The sequence below is a fragment of the Sciurus vulgaris genome (assembly GCF_902686455.1).
Source record: "Sciurus vulgaris genome assembly, chromosome: 11".
Taxonomy (NCBI): Eukaryota; Metazoa; Chordata; class Mammalia; order Rodentia; family Sciuridae; genus Sciurus; species Sciurus vulgaris.
In genome coordinates, this window is record NC_136472.1 from 37,675,968 (window position 1) to 37,692,725 (window position 16,758).

At 37.2% G+C, this 16,758-nt stretch overlaps 1 protein-coding gene across 1 annotated transcript in view; it reads right to left on the reverse strand.

Annotated features, from left to right (window-relative positions):
• Positions 1–10,967: 10,967 nt before the first annotated feature.
• Positions 10,968–16,758, reverse strand: part of PDHX (pyruvate dehydrogenase complex component X) — a 78,308-nt gene continuing 72,517 nt past the window's right edge. The window contains exon 11 of the mRNA XM_079104675.1: positions 10,968–14,799. Coding sequence (XP_078960801.1) covers positions 14,541–14,799 — 259 coding nt within the window. The 3' untranslated portion in view covers positions 10,968–14,540. The remainder of the gene's footprint in view (positions 14,800–16,758) is intronic.

Consider the following 16,758-nt stretch of genomic DNA (forward strand, 5'->3'; position numbering starts at 1 on the left):
ATCTTCAGCTACCACAGCCTGGTTTGAAGGACAGTGGGGACAGGTCAACTAGGAGGTGTCCTGACCTCAGAGCAGGAGAACTCCCGGGTGTCTCTTCCCTATAGCTCTGGGCTATTTGAAAATGTCAGCAGGTCTCATGATAGAAGAAAATACCACTTCTTTCCCAATCTGTCTGGGCTCAGTGAAATATAAAGAATAAATTGATTATTTCACAAAATCTGATAATTGTCAGTCCCCAAGACCCCAAGAGATAAACAGTAAGAGGTTATTTTCAACCTTCAGGGAAATGAAGAGACTTTCTTGATGTAACCAAAATAAAGGAATGATGCCTATCAATTAGGGGAGAGACTGTCCTCCTGCCCTGGGGGTTCCCTGTGTCCCTGGCTCTAGGAGACCACCTAACCGGTAAAACAGTTGCCCACAAGAAAAGCTTGAGCCATGGATTGGTTTTATCCTAAGCGTGATTTGTAATTCTTTTCTTCCTGTCAGGGCAGTTCACACTGTGCCCTGTCCCAGGCTTTGCACTGAGGTTAACTCACACTTCAATGAACTTTGAGCCTTGTGGAAGAAGGCACCACAATTGAGGAGGGAGGAAAAAGAGAGAATGGTACCCACCTGTGAGTCCAGTGACTTGGGAGGCTGAGGCAGGAGGATGACAAGTTCAAGGCCAGTCTCCCCAACTCTCAAGAACCTGTCTCAAGACAAAAAAGAAAAAAGGGCTGAGGGATGTAACTCAGCAGTAAAGTACCCCTGGGTTCAATCTCTGGTTCAAAACAAAACAAAACAAACAAACAAAAAACAAAGCCATGATGCTTACTTTGGCTAACAACAGTCATGATTTTGGAGAAGGGATGGTGGGGATTTTGTGCAGATAATACGTGAGAAGCAACTGTAAAATAAAGGCATCAATTTATTGCCTGGGTGGTGAAACCAACCAATCTCTTTACTCTGCTGTCACACTGAATGTATAGGAGCCACAGATCTTTTTTACTTTATATTTTTTTAGCTCCAGCTGATGAATCCACACTCTGCTCCAAATCCACCTCCTGCTCCTCTTATGCAGCCTCCTTAAATCCCTATCCACCCATCACCTACCACCAAAGACAAGTTCTATGGCTCTTGAAATACGGGAGTGCTCTTAGATTTGCTATCTAAAATTTTGCCCTGAGATTTTTTTTTCCTTCTGAATTCATGCACTGAGAGTTTGGTAAGGTAGACACCTCAGAGTCTTCCATTTTATGTCCATTCAGAAAGCCAAGCAAAACAGACTAGTTAATCCAGGAAAAGGCCAATTTAGTCTGATCATCTCATGGCCCAGTAGCCATGAACCTCTCTGAAAAGTGGCCTCTGATGAGAGGGAGCCCAAATGCGGGTTCTTGCTCTATTTCTAATAGCCACGTGACTTTAAGAAAAAGACCTCTTTGCTCTGACCTTGAGTTTTCTTCTCTCCTGCATAAAAACAAGAAGTCACATCTCTTTCAGCTTCATGCTCTATGCCATGAAGTTGAAGATACAACTTGTACTCACCAAAGGGGCTTAAAAATATTAGTACCTAACACTCATGCACTTTATATGTATTAACTCATTTAATCTTCTCAATAATCCTGTGAGGTAAGAATTATGATTGCAACCCCTAAATTTTAAATGATGAAAAAAGGCACGGAGAGAGACCTATGCCAGACAGTATTGTAGAACTGAGGTGTGCTTTTAATCACCATGTATACAGGAGAATAAGCAGATCTGAGGATTAAGCTTCCTTGACGTCTGCGTGCTTTGAAGGTAGAAAGGGAGCGTGAGAATCAGTTCACCTGTCAATCAACAGCATTTCAGAGAAGCAAGAGCAGAGCTAGAGTGTGCCCTCTCTGCTTCTTGTGGGTTTCCCTTGCATTATTTAGTTTTCAACATTACTACAGAAAAACACAAGCACTTCATGGAAATGTGTAAATCAGGATGATTCTGGCAGCAAAGCCTAGACTCACTCAAAGATAAAATGATCAGTTGGGATCTCTTTGCCACTTACTGACCTGCCTGCCAGTGTATTGAGATGGGAAATACTAAAAAGATAGTAGTAGATGAGAGAGTAAAAGAGGCTGGGTGGACAGACTGACGCTTGAGACAAACTTGGAGAAATATGTTATTTCCAGGGGTCTTCAAAATAGCCACTCTGAGGTTCACTACCTTATTCTAATCTCCAACATGAGACTCCTGGAAACAAGCACCTTTCACTGAGCCTGATCCTAGCAGATTAGGATCTTTGCAGAAGAAAAGACAACATGCTTGGTCATTTTAAAATAGGTCCATTGAGGACCCTCAAGTCAAACAAGACTGCGGGGAAGTTACCCATCAGTCCACTTCAGAAAGGCAGGGATGAGAACTCGTAATTCTCTTTTAAGTCCATTGATTCCAAGTTCTCTTCTTGATTCTTATACTCCGTAGAAAAGCTTCACAAAATTATTCAGGGTCATCTAGTTCTCTTCACTTCCGTTTTTTTTTTTTTTTTTTTTTTTTTTTTCTCTGTCAGTAATCCTTTGGGAGTAGGGTGGAGTTGCCATATCATTTGTCTTCATATGCAGCCCATCTACAAGTGAACACCTTTTGGGGCAAATCAACAAAATAGCGCCTCTTGATAGGATCTAGGTCGCTAGCGATAGGTACTACTGGAAACTTGGAATTCTATATATTGATACTTTCCACCAAATTTTTACATGCTATATATGCTATTGTACAGAATGAAATATGTTTCTTTCCCTTGAGCTGAAAGCACCCCATAATAAGCTGCAGATTCTTTGCTACTGTGCCATTGATTTACCTACTGTACTTTGTAACCAAGGAGAGCTATGAATCATCTTTCCTAACCCTTCAGCTTAAAAAAACAAGATCAGTTTTGATACGATCTCTTCTTTATCTAGATTTATGTGTGCAGAATACTGATGCATTCTGAGGACATTATTTCTTCTTGAAGACAGCCTGCCCTCAGTGTTTGTTTAATGATAATTTTTCTTTCAAGCTCTTCCTGTCTGCTTGCTCCCTTTCAAGGCTTTGTATTCACAGCAATCCCTGAGTCACATGCGGTTAGCTTTCCAGCATTCAGAAATCACAGGCAGGGAGCATATTTTTTGAGCTTTCTTTTCCATGGGTCACTAAACCCTCTTAAGATTCTGATTTCTTTAAGAGGGGGGCTCAAAGATAATCTTCCCACCCCCTTCTTATTCATTAATTTTCATGTCCAAGTAATGTCACAGATTTCATCCAAGTGTTGGACTCTCAACTGTATGCTGGGGATACCGAGATGAAGAATCATGATCGTGTTCTCAGAAGCTCACAACATGGTGAATGAGATAAGAAAGGTCATGATTAAACAAAGTTGGAAGTGCTCTAAGGAAAAGCAAACGGCATTTGCAAGCACGCAGAGGAATGCTTGACAGAATCTGGAAGATCCCAGGGAAACCCATTCCAGAGCCAAGAGGAAGTTATGCTTGGGATAGCAGTCATGGCGGGTTGCACCCAAAGCAATGAATGGGTTGATGAGAATGTAGCAAAGGGGCATAATTAAAGGGAAAGTTGGAAGGGGTCATGGTCAGAGCATGAAGGGCTTTGTCCCTTGAGCAAAGAATTTTGAACTTAAAGTAGAAAGGTGTTACCAAAGGGCAGAGATGCCAGAATTGTAATATAGCGTGGTCATTTATGGAGGGACAAAACCCCTGCTAAGTTCATGTACATTAGTAAGATTTTGTGTTTGTCTCATCTGACATTGCTTCTTGGTCCTAGTGACAGCATTCCAGTACAGTCACAGGGAGGCCTTTTCAGGCTTAGTGCCAAATCCCAGAGCCAGTCTACCTCTCCTGGAGATGCAGTGATGACCTTCTTTAAACTCTCACAAAGCTTCTGGTCTACAGGTCAGAGAAGAGTGTTCAACCTGGAACAGGATCTGTGCACAAAGTCATGAAGTGAGGGACCCAGAGAAAGAGAACAGTGCAAATGACCCTTAGGGAAGATAGCATGTGAGGAGGCAGAGACACAAGTCCACAGACCCCACCTGTCATGTCCAGTACGGGAGCGAGGGGGTATGGTGGGGAACAAGGAACAGGGATCAAAAGAGCCAGTGGTTCCCTTGGTTCTGTGGAAACGTTGTTGCACAGAATATTATACCATTTCCAAGTTGGAAAAACTAAGGAACAAAGAAACAAATTAAAATGACTAAGGAAGAAAGAGAGGCGGTAGTAAATTAATGAACTAAATCAAGGCCTTTGTTTCCAGTATTTTTTCCATGTCCAAGAGGAGCCTGTCTTATCAAGTGAGACATTCTTCCTCTGAAATCATGCATTCTCTGAGCTCAGGAAAGGTTTCAAATGGAAATGTCCTAACCCTCAAGTAATGCCCTAATCATCACCTATTGTCACTCCTATCCGTAGCATAGCTCATGTGCAACTAAGTACTTAAGTCTCATCTTAGGACTTGGAACCTGCATAAGCAAACAATTGCATTTCCAGTGATACCTGAACAATTCCTCCTATTTTTTCCTCTGGTCCTTGACCTGTTCATTTTTCACAAGAAATTTTGGATCAAGTTAATACATTATTAAATTTCCTGAGTGCATGGTACATTTGGCTTTTCTGATTTCAAGGCACATCTGCCTCCCAGCTTTTCGACAACTCCTAATCTTTTCCCTCACAGGAATGTGTATAATGGACTTTTCAGGCATTTAAAATGAAAGTTTAAAACTTTCACTGAAGCTCAGGTGCTTGAGTCAATTTTTATTGGTGACTTCACTGACCAGGATGTTATAGGGACTACCAAAGCAGTTTCAAAATGACTGGCTCAGTCTCGTGTTGCCCAAGTGACTTTCAGCCCAGCAAAAAAGGTCTTCGTGTTGTTAACTGTCCTGAACACACCCTTAAGTTAGGGTGTAACTCCCCAGTCCTCCCCTTTGGGTCACATTTCCTATTTTATAGTTGAAACCAAGTTCTGGATGCTGTACACTTAATATAGATTTAGTGTAATATGTACAATTCTGCAAACATGCACAAAGGAGGATTTTTTATAAGCACCATTTAAAACTACTGAAGGGTAGTTTCTAAGAAACTTTCTATGAATCTGTTTATAACGCAACAACCTTTTTGAAAACAATATCACTCCCTGTATCAGTGTACTAATTTCATTGTATTAATTTTACACAATTGTAGAGGCGACCATTCTTTTTTGTTCACTAAGCAAGCTCCACACCAGCAGAAGAACCAACCACACTTTGTCCTTAAGCTTTACTAAATAATATTTAAAAATGTGGGCCACTGAGACAGAAACTTCCCTGATGAGTCAGTAACTAAGCCCAGCAAAAGATCTCATGGTTCCAAGTAACTAGTCCACGGCCTTTTATACACAGTTCTGCTTTCTGCATGGTCTGTGTCTAATTTCTGGTTAGGAACTGAGAAATTGAGTTGATTTCTACTTCCGTAGGACAGTAGTGATGCTAGTCAAGACATCCCATGCTAACAGAAAAAGTGGCAGAATCCCAGGCTCTGGGAACTCTTTCCCACTTTAGCCCCCCACCCCACCCCATCTCCATGAGGTCCTAAGGGATGCAATAGAGAGCAGAGAACAAGACCAGACAAAGAAAGGGACACTGTTAATGGGCTCCTACCTCAAACCCTGACGAAGTGGGCCCTGGTGAGCTGGCCTGGCCCAAAGCACTCCGTTTGCTAGAGGAATTGTTCCTAAATCTGGTTGCACACCCCAACCCCCTGAGAGGTTTGTATTTTCTTTTGTGCTAGAGTTCCAAGTCTTACCCAGACTTTTCTGCAGGGGTGGGCCCTGGATTCTGTTTTAAAAGCAGGGGTATTGACATGTGTCATGATGCCCATCTGCCATCTCCTGGTCTTAGGGAACCACCCATCTAAGTTAAAAGGCTTAGGTTCGTGGTTTGCTGCAGCTGAACAGTACCAGCTTGTGGAGCCAACTGTTACATTTTCAGGAATTTTGCAAGTGAGTACACAGCCATTAAACTGAATTTTATCAGCTTAAGAATAAAAATTCTATCCAAAACAAATAACCAAAGCTCATCACTTCCTAATAATTTACTATTATTCATGTTCTTGAGATTTTATGTCTTTCATATTTTAATGGTGAAATGATATACAATGATGTACTAATCTACATCTTTTCCCAATTTCCCATTCAGTGACATCACATTGGATGCTTGAAATCAGAACACTTCACAGCATGGAAATCAACCACCATAACAAATCAGAGCTTGATAGGTTGATTGTCTCTAGACTTAAGAAAATGATGGAGAAAATGTAAATAATACAGGTGAAACTTAAAATGTCATGCCTAAAAAAATTAAAAAAACAACAAAAAAGTCATGTCTATCACTAGTACATTGTAAGCAGCACAAAAATCTGAGGACATATTCTTCTAGTATTTGAGAACTGTATAAGAAAGTATTCTTTTCATTGACAAACATGTGAAATAACATAAATCCCTTTTGCTTCTGGTAAAGGAAAACACTAACTTTCATGTTGGGAGCCAAATTTATTCATCAACTGCAACTGCAATTGAATTACATATATATATATATATATGATATATATATATCAAGTATATATATATATCTGATTTTACAGACTCATATATATATGAGCATTTTGTGAAAATTACCTATATAAAATTAAAAATAAGAGTACTGCATATTCTAGTATTTGTCAATTATGTACCTTATTATTTGTACATGAGTAAAGTTTATAGTAGACTTACATTTGGTTGTATATGCACATTTCCTCCCTAGAGGGCTGGTTGTTAAACATTTACCAGCACATCACTGACCAAACCAAGAACAGAAACAGTGTGCAGCCTCATGGGCTTCTATTCTACAGGTCTTCAGTTTGCCATTCTCTTGTCATGAAAAGTACAAAGGATTATACAGGTACATCAAAAGGAAAAGAAATTGTCCTTAAGAGCCAAAGCAGATAATTTAATGTGCCTGAGTCCTTGGTAAGATAAGCTGCCTGACCTCTCCTGCCAAGTGGGAAAATTGAGTGAATCCTAACAAGAGGACACTGTTGGAATCACAATCTGATGAACACCTTCCCTCTAGCGGAGTCCCCATCAGATGTTGGCTCCTTGGGGGCAGAGCAGAGGGGTATAGGGACCAGGAGAGAACACAAGAAGTTTGAATTTCCTGGCCAAATTTGGTACATAACCAAGAACACTACCTTCCAGCAAATGGAGTACAGGTGAACACCACAGCTCCTTACACATTTCGAAATCATCACTTGGCGATTTGAAAATGTCTTCACAAAGGTCAAATAAAACACAATTACCGAAGTATAGAAATTTCTAAAATCCTGTTACCTAATGGTCTTGTTTGGTAACTTTAAGCCAATAACCAACATTAAGCATTAAGGGGTTTTCTTTAGTGCAGGTTGTGTGGGGGAAGCAATGAAACTTATTTTTTTGGAATGGTAAGTCCTGTCTCTAATCATATCAGAGTACTGACTGTCCATGTTATTCTTAAGTTCTTGTCCATGTGACTATTCAATTTTTTACATACAGTAAAAACTATAACCGGTGTTCCATATTTTTTTTCATTTTGTCTTAATCCACCCATCTTATTGCCTCTTTAATGATTTTTTTCTTTTAAAGATGTGGGGGGAAGAAAAGTCCACCAAGTATCTCTTGTTATCATCTAGTATAATGAGGTAGAAACCTTTGCTAAAAGGTCATCTTCCATAAATTTTCATTTATGGAAAAAACACAACTGTTCAATAACAGACTCTTTAGGTAAATTGCTTTTGAACTCCCTACTCATGGTTGCAAAAAATAAATGTGCAAAAAGACTTCTCTGGCCTCCAAATATGAGATGAGTCAATGCTACCACCTTAAAATGTTCATGTATCAATCCAAAATAAAAGGGACATTGGCCTTAGAACATTTCACAAAATGCATATTATGGGCCAGTCTTCGATATTAATAATGCTTTTACTTAATAGTATGTTCTTGAAAGCTAGGCACAGAACTGCTCCAAAGGGATTTCCCCAGTCCCTTAAAAAAAAGGAATATTTGGTGAAAGTCAAACTGACCCCTAGTGGGGTCAGCTGGGGAACAGTGGAGAAACCCAATCAGCCTGGCATCCTACAAGGTAGAAGTCTGCTGTCAATACTTCACCAACTAATATCTGTGTGATATTACGTATGATAGTACGTCCTGGGTGGAAAGTGATATACTCGATACAAAAGCATATCCAAGAAACTTAGAAAACAACTCAGAAACCTATCAAGCTTTGGTGGCTGCATAGAAGGAACATGTGTTTTTAACCACAAAGACATTTACTATATCTTGTTTTAAAAATTTGTCAGACATTTCTTTTTCTGTAACTTATTATCCCAGAGGAAAATTTTTAAAACTCTTCGGTTATCACCCACTTGCTCTAAAAGTGAGACGTAGAAGTGGTTTTCTCATTTGACCCTTAATTATTAATCCATACAGGCTTACCCCTTCATGAAACAAAAGTTAAAGAAATACCTCCCTTATCAATAGTAAAATCCAGGAGAAGCTAAAATGTCAGACTTCTGTGGTTTCAGCCACAGATTTACTTTTATGGTATGTGCAACGCCAGAAGATGCTCCTGGAAAGCTCACCGAGCTGTTCCCACTGTCCCAACACAGCAGCTCTTCCCCAACTAACCATTCCTGCTAATGTGCTAAACTCATTTTCTGCGTGATCTTGGACAAGCTACTCGTCTTCTGTGAAGTACTGCTGATACTTAAACACCTATTTTATTGGTTGCGATGAGGACTCTTGATTTAATAACACTTGCAGAGTATTTGGAGCAATGCTTGGAACACAGTAGGCTAGCTATCAGAACTGTATTATTCTATTTTCATGGATAGCATATGCAGTTTGAAGGTTTGTAGATATTTATGAGAACTAATTTCCATATAAAATGACTTTTGTTTTTGATTAATCTATACTTATTTTACCAGTTTCTCCATTTTGAAGTTTTTTTTTTTTTTTAAACAAAGCCATTCCTCTTGATAGTCTCCAAAGTTGCAATGGTTTATTCCAAAGATGAGAAAACAAATATGCAAAAGTCCTACACATCACTGAATATGCACTTCCATTTTGCCCAATTCACTAACTCATACAGCAAAGAACATTTTATTTTTGAGAAGTAAAATGTAAAGTTCTTTCTATCTAAGCAGCTCCCTATATGAGCAAATTTCCTCCTAACTAAAAATTTCTTATTGTAGTGATATGTACAGGTACTGAGTCAAGGTCTTAGAAATGAACTGGTGAGCTTGTGTATTTGGGTAACAAAATTTTGGTTAGTGAAATCAGACCGAAAAACAAAAAAAGAGGGGAGTTGGTTATAAGAGCAATTTAAAACCTGGTTAAAATGTCACCTGCTCTGTGAAGTCTCTCTCTCTTGTTGAATTGTATTCAGGCACATAAATATCCCTATGGTTTAAGCTGATTGCAGTTAAGGGCTCTCAGCTATGCACAATAGGTGTTCACAACTGTTTAATGAATAATGGCTTTCAACATTTTACTTAAATGTCTCTTCCAGCAAATCAGGTATTTTATTTTACATGGAGTGACAATATTTTCCGAATAATTCCTATAACTGGACAGATTTCTACCTACAAAGGTTCTAACACGATCTGCTATTCAAACTGTCTGAACATTTGTTCTTATTCTAAATTGTGAAATTACATTTTACTTCCCAGGTTGTCGACCTCTTGTGCTAGCAGTTACTAATTCACTGTCTCAGATTGAAAGATACCCTGTGAGGCCAGCTCTACCATAATAAATGCCACTTTAAAAACCATTTCTCCTTTACAGAAGCCCATTACTCAGCTTCCTCAGTGAAAGACACTTGAGAGACATCGATAGTTCTGCTGCTGCATGGCTGGTCAGCAGCTGTAGAACATCCAGGAATGATTTGGCCCTGCTGTGAGTCTGGAATGGCGGCTCCAGTCGGCTGAGGACCACCTTCCCATGTTCCCAACATAGACACCACGTGCTCCAGACTCCACCCTCAGTCCTGCTTCCCTCAGCAAGCCAGTCCACCAGCTGAGGCACACTGAGTCCTGGAGACTGGCTTGGTGATAGGGACAAATCTGGCCTGGGCAACCGAATGAACTTCTCTGCCATCACCCATTGGTCCTGATTGAGTGGATGCTGACTTAACTGACTTAACTTACAGAAGCCTGGAATCACTGAAATAAAAGCTAAGTTAACTTTGGCTTTGAACTTGGACAAGATTCAAAACTATTTACAAAAGGTAAAGTAAAATGTTTTATATACTTATCCTTACAGGCACTAAACCCCTAAATTTTTTTTTCTTTAATTTTTCTAAATCTTCCATTAGAAACATGAGTCAAAGCACTTAAGTTTAGCATTTCAGGTTATCAGTAGTTGTTTACAATAAAAACAACAAAAAAATTCCTCAGTATTTTCTGCACACTTTTATCAGAAAAAGAACCATGACAGAGAAAATATGAAGGTATGGTCATGTAATAAACACACTAGTGTTATCACTGAAGAACAGGCCTTTCAGTAGAACCATCTCACCTGCAGTATCAGCTTAGAAATCTCTTATTTTGCAATACGGAAAGCTTGACCTTTTGCACCACAAAACTGAGTTCAAACTCCAGCTGTGGCACCTCTGAGCTTTGGCCCTTCTGTGTACCCTCTGGGTATGTATGTGTAATCTCTGAGATTCTACGGAGGTATATTGTTGCAAAACAGAATACACCTCCCACATAGAATGGAAGAAATTAAACAGGATAAGCTACCAGTACAATGATTTTTCCTTGTTTCCTCATTTTATAGGTAAAAATATGGAAACAGAGATAGTTTTATGCCAAAAGCACAGCAATTTATAAAGCTGAAATTAGGTTTAAACTACTTCTCAGTTTATAAGTATACAAACTTGGGAAGTAAAGTATGTACTAACTACCAGTAAGTAGTTCCATTGGGACTGACGACAATTCATTACCATCCTGTAACAGCCTGATACACACCATTCCTTAAGAGATTGATGCTGAGGCAATGATAACAAGTGGAATGTGAAACTTTTTATGATCAAAGAAACAAAAAAGGCTGCTAGTGAAACAGGTTCATAATCATATTTCAAAGTACATCCGTACACTACCTTACAATTTCAATTAAATGGTATCTTCAATATTATAATAGTACACAAATCACATGTCCCTCCAGCCCTGTTTCCATCTCCCAACACCAATGGACACTAGAAAAAAAATTTAAAAAACATAACACTATTTAAAATGACTTCATTGAAAAACTATTGCTTTTTCCAATTACAAAAAAAATTTAAATGTCTTCTGAAATATACCATTTGCTATATGTAACTTATCAGTCTTACTTTTTGATATTGGCAAAAGTGAGCCAAGGGGGACTGTGCTTTGGATGGGAAAGGACGCCATTGTTGCTGAATGTCTGATCAAACACACCCAGCCACGTGTTCAAAGCACCCCACAACATCCCTCTTTAAAGACACTGACCTAGAGCAGATCCCAAGGAGTGAGTGCTTTCACTGGAGCAAAAACTTCCAGAAGATTCCTGCTGACAGGAATTTTCCCATTTTTACATACATTGCATATAGGGCCAGATGAATCTTTAAAAGTAATTCTGCATTGTTACCTCCTTCTTCAAAAATTCAGAGTTTCCCATTAAAAACACCACGTTTAAATTAATGGTTAATTCTTACCTACAGCATACTTGGTTCTTTCATTTTGCTTTACCTGAGACAAAGTCCATCAGGATGCAATGTGTAAAGAGGACAGATTTTCCTTGGAAACCAAGATTTAAGTGCCATTTGAACTCCTCTCCTGTACTCTCACTATAATACATTAACTCACAGCACCACCTATCTGTCAATGAAAGATTAGAAAACAAGGCTTTCCACATAACAGCCACATGGCTGGTCTATACAATTTATTGTGAAATTAAGCCCAAAGTCTAAAAAAGGAAAAAATTCTAAAAAGAGGTTGCATTGGACATTTTATATAAAATAACTTCTACTGGTATATATAAATGTCTTGGTCATGTTTCAAATAAAAGTCTCATTAGCAGGATTCACATGTTTTTAATCTAGTATAAAACAATGAATAGACTGTCTGTAAATATTAACTAGAAATTGCAGTTAGGGAGAAGCAGAGTCATTTTGACTTATAAATCCCAACATTCTTAGGTATTTTCATGCTTAAGTGTTAACTGGAATGTGTGCGGCTTTTTCCTTAGAAAGATTTTAGTCATTTCCTGTTTAAATAAGAAACAAGACCAGTTACAGCATTCCATTTTTCTATCCTTTCTATATGACATCTATCTACTAGAAATAAATCAGTATAATGTAGCAGGGGCCTGTTGATGCACATACAGTTCAAAAGTATACCAAATTCTTTTCTCAAGTCAGCATTATTCTTTGATCTTACACTGTAATCAAATTCTTTTCAGAAATGACAATTTCCTATACAAACCTTATCTCTATAGAAATATTTGACAAAATATTTGTAGTAAGAATGAATAAGCGTTTGTAGTAAAAGCTGAAAATTCAAACCACAAGAAGTGTTACATGAACAGCCCAGGTGGGATGTCTACAAAGAATCAAAATATCTTCAATTGATACTACACATGTGTGCAGTTTACAGCAGTTCTACAAGGCAGGTTTAGGCGGGTATCAACACCCATTTCATCTACAGGGAAATGGTACACTACTGTCTATGGACATTAGTCCATGGAAACGAGAACTCCAAGGCAAGGTTTATGTATGCTCCAATGTTCAAAACAACCAGCGGGGGGACCCTCCAAATAATTTCAACAAAAACGGACCTTGGGGCCAGGTGCAGTGGTACAACAACTCAGGAGGCTAAGACAAGATGATTGCAAGGTCAAGGCTGGCCTCAGCAACTTGACAAGACCTTGACTCAAAATAAAAAATAAACAAACAAAACACAAATAAAACACAAAAAGAGATGGGGATGTGGCTCAATGGTAAAGCACCCCTAGGTTAAATCCCCAGTACCAACAAAAAAAATGAACTAAACCAAACAACAACAACAACAAAAACTGAACTTGAAATAATGTAATTTATAAAAGTTATTTTGAAAATTGCATTTGATTACAAATTTCAGAATGTTAATTATGACTTTTAAAGCCTATTGTTAAAAAAATGGCTATTAAAAATGAGTAAATTAAGCATCTTCTTAGCAATTGATACATTGAGGCAGTAATTATTTTAGAAGGCTCTTTTGTTAGGGCTTATAGCTCATCATGTCATACCTAATACAACTTGTATCATGCAGTCTTTCTTCTGGTGATTTATGACAGCCGATACTAGTGGAAACCTTTATGTGACTGGTGAATTAAATTACCATTCGTTACTATCCAATTTTTTAAATACAGTTATTTCACCGGTATAGCAGAGTTGCCAAATCAGAGTTCTTCTAACATTTGTAAGTCATCTGTTTTGCTGCTTGAGTCTTCTGTTCTACTCCTTCCAAAGTTTTACATTCCTTATCAGTTACTTTCTAATATTATATTATTTAAATTCCTTCTTTCCTCCTGTAGAAAATCCTTTTTAAGATGTGCTAGAGAACTTACTAATCTACTTCCAGGTTTTAGTTAAACTTCTATGTCCTAACGTTCAGAGTAAAATAGAAATTTTTATATTCTCATATTTTATTGCACAATACAAACTTGATTAAAATGCACTAAGAAACAACATTTATGTTTAAATCAACACTAACTTAAAGTGTTTGGTAGGAGAGATAACAATTTATTCAAATATATCTCAACTCAGGATGAAGGTGAGCACTTACTTATGAAGTAGTTTAAATAAAGAAAGGTTTTTCATTGAACCAAACAACTTTTTTAGTTTCTCTTTTTTCATTTTTCTTTTATCTTCTCAAAAGTTCACAGTGTTACAGAAGTGAAAAATAAAACGGATAGAAACATATATGGCTAAAACATATATGGCTTTATATACATAAAAAATTTAATAATGTTGCCACAACCCCTGATACAGTGTGATCCTCATTTATTTACTACTATCCAGAATAAACTTCTGTACATATTAAATTGTTCAAGTATATCTACAGCAGTGTTTGTAAAAAAGAGGTCCCACTGCTAATTCTCTTTGAAATCTCTTTGAAGACTACTTCTAACTTCAACACAGTTAAGGTAGACTGTTATATTTGCATTTACAACATATTGTACATTCTAAAATATTCCAAAATGTTCAAATGAGCCAAATGTAAAATCTGATTTTTTACCTAGTTTAATATCCCTTCTGTACAGCACCAGAGGTTAAAAATGGATCTGGCTAAGCAAATGTTCTCTTTCCTTTATTAGTTACAGTTTATCTTCACTTATTTCTATAATAATAAACCCAAATTGAAAATGAAGACAACTTGAGTCAAATGCTTTCCCCTTAAATAAATAAATGTTTCCTTTCCTTCATACTTAAATACTTAATTGTTTACTTGGTAACAGCTACTCAATTAGCCTCTTGACTTAGAGGACTAGGCAAGTCGGATAGGATTCTCTAGGTTTGCTTTAAAACTTTCAAGGAACTTGGTAGCCAGTTCGTCATCAACCACTCGACTGTCACTTGACATTGTGACCGTTATGAGCTGGTGCTGCTGCAGTCTGGCATTCCCCTCTTCATCCTCGGTGAGCTTGAGCACAGGTCGGAATCTCCCAACAGCCAGAATGCAGGCCTGTGGAGGGTTGATCACTGCAGTGAATTCATCGATGCCGAACATCCCCAGGTTGGAAATACTAGAGAGGGAAAAAGCAGCAGAAGGTGGTGTGTCCGCGGTCAAAGTATGTTCTCCCTGAAGCATTATCTTTTTACTTTACTAAAAAACAGTACTGTGCTACTGAACCTTCTACCAAGCTACTCAAAGACTAAAGAATATGTATAAGCACACACATAAACATTATATCTATTATCAAACATTCAGCGTTGGACTGGAGGTCCTAGGCAGTGAACTATGGAAAGAAAAAGAAAGAAAAGGAGTAAGTACTATAAAAAAGAGTAAGAATTGCTATTATTCAGTTGATTATGTACATGGAAAATTGGAGGCTCTATGGATAAATTATTAATAAGTGAATTTAAGTCACTAGATAAAAAGTCATATAATTATAAACAAGTTACTGCGATTAGACAAATAAACTGAAAAACAGTACCATTTATAATGGTATTGAATACCAAACACCAAGAAATAAATGTAATGAAAAAAACATACATGAGACCTCTACAAAGAAAATTATAAAACATAACTGAAAGAAATCAGAGAGTTCAACAGGACTCAATACTTGGAAGATGATAATTTTCCTCAAGTCATTCAAAAGAGTTAATGCAATCAAAATACCAGAGGGTGCAGAATGTGTATGTGTGTGTGTGTTGTGTGTATGTATAAAATATGTCAAGTTGATTTTAAAATTTATTTGGAATATAAAAAGCTAGAAAAGATAATCTTTGAAAAAAATGTGGAAGATTTTCCTTAATATATACCAAAGTTATTATAGCTTAGCTATAACTGAGCAAGAGATAGAAAATAGGACAATGGAGAAGAAGATAGAACATAGAAAACAGAAACATATTAATACATACATGGTCACCTTCTCAATGCTATGGAGGAGAAACTATTTCAATAAATGATGCTGGGTTCAATTAATATCCATATGGAGGGAAAAAGAAAACCCTGATTTCTTCATTACCATGTAAAAAAATCCAATTTCAGATGGACTATGATCTACATGTGAAAAGTAAAGATAGATTGCTTCATAATGACAACTTAGAAGAATTAATTTCATGACTATTGGTCAGGCAAAAAATTCCCAACAAAACAAATAATGCCAAGTGCCATTAAAAAAAAAAAAAAAAAAAAAAAAAAAAAAAAAAAAAAAAAGAAACCTTGATAAATAGAAATCATTAAAATTCAGCACTTCTGTTCATTAAAAAAAAAAAAAAAAAAAAAAAATCACCAAGAAAGACAAAAAGCAAGTCACAATGGGAAAAGGCACTTGAATTAGTACCTCTACACAAAGGCCTGTGAATCTGGAAATAACAATAACTCCTACAAATAATTTTTAAATCTGGATGCAAGACTTCAACAGGTACTTTATCTGATGAGTTACCAAATACCCAAATGGCTGAGAAATGCAAAAGTACTCAACATTATTAACTGAAATTTCCCTGACCAAAAAGAGCACCACTATACCCTCCAAGAATCATTAAAATTTATAAGCTAACATTAAAATGTTGGCAAGAACATAGAGCACTGGGAATTCTCATGCACTACTGAAGGAAGTGTAAATCTGTATAGCCATTTTGGAAAATTATTTGGCAGTATCTATTAGAGCTTTTAATTCAAGAATTCTACCTTTAGGTCTATACTGTGTCTATAAAGCAAAAATGTCATATATTCACCATAATACAGTAGGAAGAACATCTACAGTATCATTATTTCCAATGTACCAATCTGGAAATGACACAATACCGAGTAAAATGGATACTTGGCACTTTCATACAACAGAAGGTTATATTCTGCAAAACTGAATAAATGGCTGCTTCACATGACATTTGGTGAATTAGACATTAGTGATGAGTGAAAAAAAAATCAGGCAATAAAGAATATACAGTATGTACATAAAGATCAAAATAAGTAGAGTGGTTACCTTTGAGAGGGGTGATGATTAGGAAGAATAAAAGGAAGCCTCTAGGATATTAGT